This window comes from Trachinotus anak, unplaced genomic scaffold, assembly GCF_046630095.1.
Source record: "Trachinotus anak isolate AG129_WGS33_773 ecotype Australia unplaced genomic scaffold, CSIRO_AGI_Tana_v1 ptg000012l, whole genome shotgun sequence".
NCBI lineage: Eukaryota > Metazoa > Chordata > Actinopteri > Carangiformes > Carangidae > Trachinotus > Trachinotus anak.
Window position 1 is genome coordinate 24,466,284 of NW_027273863.1, and position 13,216 is coordinate 24,479,499.

The following is a 13,216-nucleotide window of genomic DNA, read 5'->3' on the forward strand; positions in this document are numbered from 1 at the left end:
CATCAAATAGTCTGACCTTTACCTGTTCAAAACATTTGTTCCCAGCATGACAAGCAAGTTTTTTTTTTTTTTTTTTTTTTTAAAGCAGCCAATTATATTTCACTAAGCTCAAGCTTACACCTCTCTGACTGCTCTCACTCTCCTGTAGAATGGATCCAGTGAGAAGAGAGAGGTGAGACAGTTCCAGTTCATGGCCTGGCCGGATCATGGGGTGCCAGAATACCCCACCCCCATCCTGGCCTTCCTACGCCGGGTAAAGTCCTGCAATCCTCCAGATGCAGGGCCTATGGTGGTCCACTGCAGGTGGGTGCCTATGGAAATAAACTGATTCTTTTCTTCTTTCTCTAGAAAGCTGTTTACCAATAATCGCTCAAGTTAGGTTTTATGTTGTTTTTTTAATGTGTTTAATTTATGCAGTGACATCGACTCAAAAACATCTTTTGGTGCCTCGCAAAACAAAACGTAAATCCATCAATATATTAAAATCATTAATACTGAAATATCAAAACATCATCCGTAGAGAACATAATTATGAAATTGGCTATAGTGTCAATATTAGAGTTAAAACCAATACTTGAATTATTTTATGACCTGATCGATTTCATTTTAATGATCTTGATGGCTGACAGTGTAACATCATTTGAAAAGGCATAGGTAAGGACAGATGTGTTTCATATAGACAAATAAATGACTCCACATGATACATCACAATCTTTTTTCTTCCATCATTTGGCTCAGTTATTCTGTGTTGTGTATTTTCCAGCCATTCATCAAGCTGCTACGAATCTCACATTTTCTGCACATTCTACAGCAGCAGTTTCATTATGGTGCAGCTCTTGTGCTGCAGGGTGTAAATCAGCTCACCTGGAGAACACAATGTCCAGTTTTCAGCTGTCAAGCATGGAGAGAGAACGTAACAGGACTGGGAAGCTTACTTTAAATTACAATGCTATTCTAAATGCATTATGACATATTTCAATTTCACATTTTGATAGACACACACGGTGCGTATATCATAATTAGTGCTTGCACAGCAGGGCTGGTAAGAGAAGGTTAGAGAAATTAAATGAACTTTGTCATGTAAAAAGTGAGATCTAGATGTAGCTTACATGATAAATTTCAATGGCAAATGTAACTAACGGAAGACGAGGCACACTAAATAAAGATTTACTATCAGTGGATCTTGTTTCACTGTGAAAATGATATAAATATCTGTTATATACAGTGAAGCATAAAATAACGTACCTCTCCTCTGTCTCTGTCTCTCTCCATCAGTGCGGGCGTGGGCAGGACTGGCTGCTTCATTGTGATCGATGCCATGCTGGAGCGTATGAAGCATGAGAAGTCTGTAGACATCTACGGCCACGTGACCTGCATGCGTGCTCAGAGGAACTACATGGTCCAGACCGAAGACCAGTACATCTTCATCCACGAGGCCCTGCTGGAGGCTGCCACCTGTGGCAACACTGAGGTGCTGGCCCGCAACCTGTACGCCCACATCCAGAAGCTCACCCAGCCCCCGCCCGGCGAGACGGTCACTGCCATGGAGCTGGAGTTCAAGGTGACTGATAGACATGCTCCTCACACAGGAATCACTCAGGGCTCCATTTGATCACTTATTCAGTGTGAAAAATAAACTTGAGCCGTCCTTGACTCCGACAGAACGTAATGAAGCATTTAACTTAGCAAAAGACTTTTTTCAACAGCTTTATGTGTTTTGTCCTTATAATTAACAGAAATTTAAAAAATAATATTACAGCTCTGCAAGTTTTTCTCACTCCATCCTGATCTGCAAACACCAGGCTGCTCTCACTCTTCCATTGTTTAACACTGTCAAAGTGCAACACACTGCCGAAGCTAACCTTCGGAGGCTTAAGCACCCCTTCATGTCACTGTCAGGGGTAATTAATTCACCATATAAGCCAATGCACAGAAATTTATAATGGTCGCACTGGTGCTGAGGCGTCACAGCAGCTAAGCCCAGTAGCACGAGTACAAACAGAAACACATGTTTCAGGGACAAACACACATAAACACAGAGACACAAGCGCATCAACACACTTACACGTGGAGAACCACAAATGACTGACACTCACACATACACACAGCTGGTGTTCAAGGTGACTCACAATCACACGCACACCTTCTGTCAATAGCCATCAGCTGTGATGTTATTACACACTTTCGTCCCAGCGCGGCTCTGCCATTAGCCCTCTTATGACCATGATCCATTCTGTTTGAAGTGATAATAGCATCTACACTTCTGCCAACAACAGAGAATGAAAGAGTGAGAGAATGATTGCGGTGTATGTGGGGGCCGCAGCCTCCATGCCCACGCAGTCTGGCCACAACACACACACAAATTCTCCCCGAGTAGCATGACTGTCCATACACACTCCTGTGCTGTCCATCTGTGCCCTGTCCACTGCCAGCTCTGAGCTTGTCACGCCTACAGTCCTCTAAGGAAGCTCGGGGAGTCTATGGGAGACGAGTCCACCGCACTCACTATACGAGTCAATATCTAAAATACCTCCCAGCCGTCTCTACTTGACTCTGATGTCTCTCCTTCTGTTGGCTGTCTTATTTATCCAGACAGAAAACTTTCTGTCTGAATAAAGACTCGTCAGGGAAGCGTTTCAGACTTCTTTGTCTGTTTACTTCAGGTCACAGGGCACTGATATATTTTTTTCTCTCCATCTCTCTGTCCTCCTGTCTGGTTTTGTTCCCACGTTTTATTAAACAGAGACTGGCCAACTCCAAAGCCCACACGTCACGCTTCATCAGCGCCAACTTACCCTGCAACAAGTTCAAGAACCGCCTGGTCAACATCATGCCTTTTGAGTCCACCCGTGTCTGCCTGCAGCCCATCCGTGGTGTCGAGGGCTCTGACTACATCAACGCCAGCTGCATCGATGGCTACAGGTCAGCAAAGGACTTCAGCTTCAAGATTTAAGTTGAATGCAGTGACTCAGAAGTTAAAGTGCTGACTTTGGGCTTCCGAGGACAAGGGTGGCATTATTCTAGAGCTGCCTCACAGACCTGTTAATGAGTCATGGACTTCAGGCAGACATGACTGAGCAAGACTTGCAACCAAATGCTGAATAAACTGACTATATTTAGGTTTGTGTTAACTTTAAAATTGGAGGCTAATACATAAAAAAGACACAGTTCCTCTAAAGTGGATATAAACATCCTTAAATTCAATCTGAAAATCAGCACTTTAACCTCAGTCATTATTTTATTTCAAACCTAATGTCCTGGATCAGTGACCAACTCACCAGAAATTCCATCACGGTCCTAATCCTGTCCTGGCTGCACTGAATGTGACAGGTCTGCAGTTGTTTTCTGGCATCACAGATCGTTACAGGTGTGAAAAAATACAGTAGGTATTGACAGTGGACTGGATGAAAATGTATGGGAGGGGACTGAAGATGAGGCCACAGTGGGCAGTATCCACTTGCACGAATTATTCCCCACTCTGCTGATGTGGCTCTCATCCGCTAAGCCACCACCACTTTCATATCGAAGCTGCTGCATGTCCTTGTGTGCTCTGTGAGTCCAAATTGCTTCCTAGAGGGAGGAAGATGAAAAGGCAGCTCTCTGTTTTATATCTATATAAGTTCAGGCAGAGACAGACAGAGCTGACTCTTCTGCGGTTGAAGTGTACGGCGAGGGGATGGATTTAGCAGGCGTGAAATGCCATTCAGTCCACACGGGGTTCTGCTTCGTACTGGGCCGCGGCAGAGTCAACACCTCCACCCGCACCCCTTCCCCTTCAACCTCCCACCCCCACCCCCACCCCCGCCCCCTTCTTTCTCCAGTCCTGTCGTTAATGAGAAGATGCTCCACAGAGGCCGACCCTCCATTGTTGCTGTGTAAATAGCATAATTGCAGCAAGAGAGATTGTAATGAAGTGTGTTTTCCAAACTCCTCCCTCCCCTTTTTCTTCTCTTCTCCATGTTATCCTCTTTTCTCTTTTTCCTTCCCTCTCCTTGTTCGTTTTTACCCCTTTATATCTCTGTCTCTCTCCATTCTCCTCCGTAATCTGTCTCCTTCGCACCTCTTTGCTCATCCTCTCTCCTCCCACCCCCTTCCTCTCACACACCATCTTAATTTTCCATCCAAACATCATGGCAGAGACAGACATATCCGGGTGGGGACCTGTTGTGTGCACCGGCGGCACTGTGTAATTAAGCCGCTTTTAAGCCCAGGCATAAATAAAAACTAAACAGGGGCCTCCAGTGCCCTTCACCCCAGCGCCTTCAAGAAAAGCCAATAATATGCTAAGCTAATGAGAGGCGAACCATTGATTCCAGCTATGCTATCAGGGGCACGAGCCCTGGATATGCTCTGATGCAGGCTGGAGTTTTAGCATTGTAATGAGGTTGAAATGAAACACTATGTCCTCGAGCACTGCAGTCATGTGGGATGATGCAGAGAGTGCTTTGTGCTGTTTGGCAGCGTGCTCACTGGGACACTGTGTGCAGAGAAGTCAGTATTGTGCGATACGGTTCGAATTGTTTTTGTTTTGGCTAGGGGCCGTGTTATGGGGAGGTTAGAGGGGTCCACCCTGTCAATTTGAAATTTAGCATTCATCCCCTTTTCCTACATTTTCACCTCCTTGCTCCTCTCCTCTCCTCTCTCTCCTCTCCTCTCCTCCTCAGCAGTCAGTCCTACTTTGCACTCCAATGACCAGCTGCAGAGAGCAGCGCTCGCTCTTTTCATCTCCTCACATTTTCCTCTCTACATCCTCTCTCTGTACTTTTTACATCTCCACTCTTTGGGTTTTTTTTTCCTCCATTTTCATCTTCTTAATTTGATTCCCCTACTCTGTTGCCTTCCCCTCCTCGTATGCCCTTTCCTCTCCTCTCCTCTCCTCTCCTCTGCTCTCCTCTCCTCTCCTCTCCTCTCCACCAATCCGTTGTTTCTTTATTTGTGGGAGCGAGGCCCTGAGCATATTCTAATCTCCCAGTTCCACATTAGTGCCTTGCCTGCAGCACCTTCATTAGTTGTTCAGCCGTGGCTCAGTGTGTGACTGAGCGTGTGCGTGCGCGCGGTTGCATGTCTGAATTTACATGCGAAACTACTGCTGCACGCATAAATGCGCACACCTGGATGTTTGTAGCTTACATGTGCTACAAACATGTGAGTGTGTGCGTGCACGAGCAGGTGTGCGTTTGTGTGCCGGGTTACTCAGCTCGCTCTGTCTCTGTTGATCAGTGCGCTGCTGCCACCTGCTGTTTGACAAAACAAACTGCTCAGCCAGACCAAAGTCACGTAGGACACAAGCACAGCCCTGGCACCTCAGTGGATGAGCTCATCTCTAGTTTTGTGAGCATGTCGAGTGCTCTCTCTCTCCCTCTCTCTCTCTCTCTCTCTCTCTCTCTCTCATTCTGTGTTGTGTTACAGTGAGGAAGGAGCAAGAAGGAGGGGATCTAAGCAGGCTTAAATAGCTCAATGATGGTGATAGCTGCCAAGGATTATTTGCTATGTTCATTAAATGTGTAGGAATTTGTTGTCGGCATAATTGCAGAGACGTTTTTGACAGACACTACAAGGACAACAGAACGTTGCATTATCTTCAGTTTGCAGCTGAATGCTTTTTAACAACACGCCTTTATGGGTTTTGAATCAGTTCCCCACAAGTCGTGCTGACGTAGGTGCCTTGTATATAGATATACGCCAGATGGTATGTTGCATAGAACAAAAGTGGAGTAACACAGAAAGCTCCGCAGCCTTTGAATTTTATTTGAATAGATTTGCGTGTGAATGGATTTGATCATTTTATGAGACATCAGTTATGTTGTGCGTCTTATATCCTGTGTGTTATTACATTCTGGGGTTCGGGTTGGATTAACAGCCTTTGCTAACCAGTCCACAACAACAACAGCTCTCCTTTATCAATAAATCCTTTTTTGGTTATTGCTTTGTGGTGCGCTTTATAATACCAGTTGTGAAAGCACCATAAAGTTTATGTTTATTTTGTGTAATGTTTAATCTCTGCCTCCTCTGTGTGAATTTGCATCCTCAGACAGCAGAAGGCCTACTTAGCCACACAGGGCCCACTGGCCGAGACCACCGAGGATTTCTGGAGGATGCTGTGGGAGCACAATTCAACCATCGTCGTCATGCTCACCAAGCTACGAGAGATGGGACGGGTAATCCACAAGCGCCTACTGTGTTTTACATAAATGCACCTGTGAGGTCACTGGACCTTTTCAGCAGATGGTAACAATCTGTATACTGGAGGTCGGTTCAGCTGAGCTACTGTGTCACACTGCTCAAATATTAATTCATTCCATCCACGAACAGTAACTTTGGTTAAAAATTAACTTCTTTATCACCGTGGAAGGAATGCATCTGGGGTGAAACAGTCTGCTGTGTCCGATTTGTCAATAACGGGTTGCATTCCAAGGGTTCTGATAATTCCCATATTGCATGAATGCATCACACTGTATTGAAACTGAGCTCAGTTTTGGGAGCGAGTGGGCTACATTTTATGCTTATTCACAGACCTTTCATATTGTAGACTAGACTGATATTTTGGAACTTGACAGAGGGGAAATAAACTTATTCATCTCTCGTTGAGGAGTAGATGATTGAATCAATACCACTCTCACATCTGTCTGTTAAATACTGAAGAGTCCATTAGCCTAGTTTAGCACAAAGACTGGAAACAAGGGAGGAACAGCTAGCCTGGCTCCGTGGACTCTTCAGCCAGGATCCTCTGCTGAATGTCCCGCCCCTGTCTCAGGCTCTCCTGTTGTCTGCTGTCTGCCTCTCATCATCAGCTGTCAATAAATGCAAAGATACAGAAGAAACAAAATGAGGTGCAAGTCGACAGATGTTTTTACCTTTGGGCAGAACCAGGATATCTGTTTCCTTCTGTTTCATGAGTAAACAGCTGCAGGCTCCAGCTTCATATTTAAGGGACAGACATGACAGTGACATCAATCATCTCATCTAACGATCAGCGAGAAAGTGAAGAAACGCAGCTCCCAAAACTTCCAACTATTCCTTTAAAATAAAAATAAAAACAGCAGGGCACTCATCTTGATTTGATTAAATCCATAATATCTTCCACTGAGCTGTTTCTTGTGATTACGTAGGTGATTCTGACAGCACTCACAGCATTTTACAGCTTTTATCGTCCTCGCATCCCTAATCAGTTTATGGGAAAAAAACCCTCATCCACATCATCGCTGTAGTTAAGAACACAAACAAATTATGTAAATATTTTTCCACAGAAGATGAATCAGACAATATTTTAAAAAGACAGATTAGTCTATCTGGAATACCATTGGTGAGCAGAGACTTTCTCATGACTCTGAATGACTAATAAGGTACAGTAAATCGTAATAATGATAATAGCCTGCCCTTGTACTCCAGCCAGTCATTACGTAAAAGCCATTTTTCTCCCCTGAATGTGTTTGGAAAAAGATTCTGCAGATATAAGTGCTTAAATGTTTCTTGCCTCCCTTTTCTTTTGTAGGAGAAGTGCCATCAGTACTGGCCAGCAGAGCGTTCAGCCAGGTACCAATACTTTGTGGTGGATCCGATGGCTGAGTACAACATGCCCCAGTACATCCTCCGAGAGTTTAAAGTCACAGATGCCAGGGTATGTTGGCTTCACTCTGTGTGAATATCTGTGGGTTTGCCCTTGTGTGTCTTTGCCCTTGTGTGTGTGTGTGTATTTGTGTGTGTTTGTCCCCTCTTGCTGGGAGGGGATGAGGATTGATTGGCATTTTACACAAATACAACCATCCAACCCAAATCCATTTGAGTTTTTCTTATATGTGCTGACAGTCGTGCTAAGTGTTAAGAATTATACCAACTCTGATTTCAAGGTAGAGATGATCAGAACGCATCCCGTGTTATTTCTCCTGACAGGCTGACATCGAGTGAATGCGCCATCAAACATTTTTACCCAGATTTAGTAACACTATGCTTGTGTGTGTGTGTGTGTGTGTGTGTGTGTGTGTGTGTGCGTGTGCGTGCTTGTGCGCTTGTGGATGTGTGTATGTGCATGTGTTTTTTTGAGATCACTGAAAATACATGAAAAGCGTAGCCTCCAATCCCCGAGGGCCAGTACTGGAACTCCCTGTGATGCAGTACTTTCAATGAGCTATAAATAACCTTTACTGTCATCAGGAGACTCGCAGTGCGGCAGCACACTAATCCCACATCCAGCCCTTCTTTCACACACATGTATAAGCTGCATATGTGCACTGAACGAGAGAGAGATCTGGAAATCAAGTCCTGATTTGTACAAAAAAAATAAACAAAACATTGAAGTCACACATGCTGACAAACGTGTTGCAGTTCAGTGTTGGTGCTCGGACGCCACAGCCCCGCTGGTTTTCTCTCCTTCCAGGTTGTCAGCTTGATTCATTTCACATCCCAGGTGTAAACTAGATGATTAGATGGCTGCTGTGAAAAAGCAGCAGGGTTAGGCTGCTCGTGGACCTCGACCTGAGAGACTGTTGTTTTTGTCGAGGGCACATTAGAGCAAAGGGTGCGTGTGTGAGGCAGAGTGTTATTTGGACTTTGAATTTAAATATTTAATGTCAGCTCAGCTGAGTAAAATACACAATATAAATCGTTTTCCCTGCACTTTTCAATGCATCTCAACTGTACTTAAACTCGCTGCCCTTCAGGATGGCCAGTCCAGAACAATCCGCCAGTTCCAGTTCACTGACTGGCCCGAGCAAGGAGTGCCAAAAACCGGAGAGGGCTTCATCGATTTCATTGGACAAGTGCACAAAACCAAGGAACAGTTTGGACAGGATGGACCAATCACTGTACACTGCAGGTAAGGAGGGAAGACGGCTCAGAGGAATCATGAAATTAAAACAAAATCTGTGGCTGTGATGGATTATTGGTACTTCAGCTCGCAAATGTTACTGTTTGAATTATGATTTTGTGGCAGCAGAGTTCTTCATATGACAAAGCTTCATATAATCTGTCGTGTTCAACATGCACAAGAACAAGCATCATCAGACAATGACAGAGACACTCAGCAAATTTCAGATTAGCTATGACTGCCTGCACTTTTAAGACTATCCTGTGTGGTATCTCACTGAAGTGGTATTCTCATGATTTAAAGCCACTTCTAAGAATAACACTCACCTGCAGTTATTAGGTACATCCAGCTGAAACGAATTAAGCCTAATGTGTTAGAGCCCACCTTCATGAAGGATGTTTTCACTGTTTTAAAAATGTGTTGATTCAATTTTATCATCATTTTGAACTTTAACGTGTCGTGCAGAGACATGTTTTTAATAGTTACTTCACCCTCACTGATCAGGGTTAACAACATACTTATATTCATACACAAATGCTGTTTGAACCAGGGATGCAGTAAAATAAGATGTACTCTACATGCACAGTGCATTAAAGAACAAAGTTATGCTCACACTTACAACCCAGGTGGACTCTTGTCCCAGTGTCTTTTTTAAATTAAACTACTTTCCTTGTCAGTCTTTTTCAGAGTAACCTGAAATTAGTGTCTAATTGAAACCACAACAATCTTTAATTCCTTGATTTCAACATTAAAGTCATAAAGAGTAGATGCAATGAATATTGTGTGTGTGTGTGCTCCTCAGTGCCGGGGTGGGCAGGACCGGAGTCTTCATCACCCTCAGCATCGTGCTGGAGAGGATGAGGTATGAGGGCGTGGTCGACCTCTTCCAGACAGTGAAGACACTTCGCACCCAGCGGCCGGCCATGGTGCAGACCGAGGTAAGGACGATGCACTGACGAGGACGTTGTCGAGGTTTAAAATCCCACTGTGGCAGGGGCAGGCTCTCCAAAGTCAACATGGTATATTTTGAGTGTGGACTGCTCCACAAAAACAAAGGCTCGCTGACAAATCCTTCTTTACGAGAGGTTTCAGAAGAGCTTCAGCCATCACAGTGTCATTTTCTTATTTTAAGAATTAAGAATTGATAAATACATAATATAAGAAACAGGCAACCTACATTAAGGGAGGTTGTCATGGTGTGAATTTAAATGAGCTCGTGAACATTTTAAGATGAAGAACAAAGAAACAGAATAGTGTCCTTAGCTCCTCTTGTACAAAAGTACTCAAAGAGTACATGTCACTTTTAAGTATTCCAGCTTAATTTGTTAACACCAAGGTAATGATGGGTGAACTCGTTACTAGTAAATACTGCACACAATAAAATTCCATTATCTATTATCAAAATGCGAAATGAAACAGAAGCTTCAGTTCCCATTAGTAACATCAGTGAGATTAGCGAAGTTTAAGTCTTAATGATGAGATTACAGAGACAAAAGTATTGAAACAAAACCAGGCTTTTGCTGGAAACCTCTGTGTCATCTGAAACACAGCATCAAAATGTGTTTACTGTAAGTGGCTGAAACCAAAAGACAGGATGTTATGTGATGTTCCAGACCTTCTCACCAACCTCCTCCTCTTCTCCACAGGACCAGTACCAGTTGTGCTACAGGGCAGCATTGGAGTACTTGGGGAGCTTTGACCACTATGCAACGTAACCACTCTCTCCGAGCAGCCTCCCTGGTCAAACCTCTCAGGAGTGTGCCAAGTGTCCCATCTCAGCCACCATCCACTCACTTGACCCCCCTTAAAACCCAACCCCTCGCAGCTACCGGAGGGGAGGAGAATGGGATGTGCTTGCAGACCCAGTGACAAGTTCAACCAATCACAGACATCCACGGCAACTTAACCGACCACACGAAATTTTGCTTTAAAAATAATAACGGAAACATTACAATGACTATGACAAATAAGACAAATCTTGTACAGATGCGACAGGGCAGACCGGCAGCTCGCCTCTCTGCTCTGTCCACGCCAAACCTCCCTGATTGTCAAAGGCTACTGGTAGCACTAAGAGAGCATTGTCTCTGTCGTTTGTCAGTTTTATTGTCACTATTATGATTCATTATGTTAAATGTTATTGTTTAGTCTACTTTTCTCATGTTTTTAATTACCATTTTAACATCAGACATTTCTTCTGTCTTAAACTGCCCAACCTCGGGCGTGCATTATTTTCATAATCGGTACTTTTTTTATTTTTATCTTAGGGTACTTTAGCACAAGGGACATGTATTTTTAACACGTTCCTAGATACTAATACAGGAGGACCACTGTTCTCTGAGCTGCTGTCAGATTTCTGTTATCATACAAACATTATTGTGTTACTTGTATTATGTATTATTACCTTGTTTTTTTTTTTGGTCTTATACAATTCAATATTAAAAAAAGGCCTTTTCACTTGGTGTTTCCGATAAAAAAAAAAAAAAAATCAGCTCTGAGAAAATTGATTTCAGAGCTCACACTCGATAAAGTTATCCTTCCGTAAACATGGTAGCTAGCTAAAAAAAAAAAACAAGTGAATTAGCTAACAAGAGACTAAATAAGAGGTGTACAGAAATGGAAAGCACATGTTTCTATGTTTTTTGGTTTTTTTGTTTGTTTGTTCTTCATCAGAAGCCTATGGCATTGAGGCCTTCATACTCCACAGAGGAGAACTTACCTGAGGAAAACAGACTTTTATACCCAAAGGGTAGTTGACAGAAAACAAACTCCCTGATCTCTGAATATAAACGCTCTTCAAGTCCCTCCCGTCTCCTCGCTGCCCATTAGCCTGGTCGTTTGATGGAGCTGAGCCACACACACTGAAAGGAGCGGAAGTGGTTCACATGGGCTGAGGAGTGGAGCCATCAACGCTGGCACCTGTACAGAATCAACCATTCCTACCAGAGGGAGAGAGACTCAGCCCTTTGGACTGAAATCTGATATTATTTTATACAGAAATAGAACTATAAATATATATATAATTATGATTGATTATATATATGTACAATTACACATAGATATATACACCGCTTCAAAAGTATATTGTTAAAAGGATTCATTCTGCTGATCTACCAACCCTAGAGACACTGCAGAGAGCCTGCTGTCCTAGAGTGTGTATTAATGGAAACACCGTTGTATCTACTGTAATACCATAGTAACTTTGACAGCTGGTTGTCCATCTGAATGAGCAAAAACAGCACAACCCCCCACCCCACCCATTAAAAATGGACGACTCCTCACTCAGCACAGGCCATCGTACTACTCAAGCACACATCCTCTCCCACACGAGCCGCAGGAGGGAGCGTCTGATCCCAGAGGCCTGAGCGTTGTGGTGGTGGTGGTGGAGGTGGAGGTGGAGGTGGAGGTGGGAGGGAGGGGGGACTTGAAAACGCTGGCGAAAAACAAAAATGTTCATTTTTACCTTGTGAATGCTTAGTGCTGTAGGGGTTCGATCTGTTGTACACACAAGTCTGTTTTCTATTTGTTGATAAAGAACTGGAATTTAAAAAGAAACTGTTGATGAAAAAGAAAAACATTGATGTTAATAAAGTTAAATAATTGGGTTTTTGTACAAATCACGGCTTGTGACGTTTTGTTTCTTGATTACATGTGGATAGTTAAATGCCTGAGTGCTCTGTAGTTTGTTCTTTTCCCCTTCGCCCTCGGGGACGCCAGCACACTGGCTCCTGCTGTGTCTCCAGTTGCTGGGAATGTTTCCTGTTCTGAACAATATCGTTTTAACTCATTATCGTGTTTCCTTTGTTTCAAGGGATTTCTAAGAGCTTCTTGTTCCAACGATGCAACTTGATGTTCAGATGTTTGGAAGTGTGCGTGGTTGTGTATGTGTGTGTTTGCTGGAGTGTTTGCTTCCTCAATTTAGCTTGTAGAAGCAGTATATAAACATTAAAGGTGTCTAACACACTACATTGTAGTTCCAAGCAGATGTACACAACAGATCAAAAGTTGTACACCTGGTTACTGATGTTCACTTTATGTAATGTCTCGGTTTACTCTGAAATTAAAGCATAGAACAAATTAATAGTAAAGATTAAAAAAAAGAAAGAGTGGCTCCACCATGGAAATGACACATTGTTCAGAAAGTTCATCCCAACACTGTTGGTTCCCAAAGAATGTGTTGCACTTGCAGGTTGCTTTGCTTTCACCTTCTGTCCAGTTCATCCCAAACCAGCTCAGCGGGGTTCAGGTCTGGAGACTGTGCTGCTCTTCACCATGTGACACTACCGTCTGTTCCTCTCTTCTCATGCTTTGGGTCATTGTCTTGCTGTTGGATGAACCTCTGACCAATCAGTCTGTCTTTCTTTGTTTCTTGCCTTTTTCTCTCCATGCTGACTAACATACAGTTCAGCTGCAGTC

At 43.5% G+C, this 13,216-nt stretch overlaps 1 protein-coding gene across 5 annotated transcripts in view; it reads left to right on the top strand.

The window, feature by feature from the left end:
- LOC139628878 (receptor-type tyrosine-protein phosphatase F) overlaps nucleotides 1-12,420 on the top strand; it is a 162,208-nt gene extending 149,788 nt beyond the window's left edge. For all 5 annotated transcript variants that reach the window (XM_071491014.1, XM_071491013.1, XM_071491016.1 and 2 more), the window contains 8 exons: nucleotides 149-303; nucleotides 1,276-1,561; nucleotides 2,744-2,922; nucleotides 6,032-6,158; nucleotides 7,493-7,618; nucleotides 8,658-8,812; nucleotides 9,606-9,741; nucleotides 10,450-12,420. In XM_071491014.1, the coding sequence (XP_071347115.1) occupies nucleotides 149-303; nucleotides 1,276-1,561; nucleotides 2,744-2,922; nucleotides 6,032-6,158; nucleotides 7,493-7,618; nucleotides 8,658-8,812; nucleotides 9,606-9,741; nucleotides 10,450-10,518 (1,233 nt within the window). In that variant the 3' untranslated portion in view covers nucleotides 10,519-12,420. The remainder of the gene's footprint in view (nucleotides 1-148; nucleotides 304-1,275; nucleotides 1,562-2,743; nucleotides 2,923-6,031; nucleotides 6,159-7,492; nucleotides 7,619-8,657; nucleotides 8,813-9,605; nucleotides 9,742-10,449) is intronic.
- The last annotated feature ends 796 nt before the right edge of the window (nucleotides 12,421-13,216 follow it).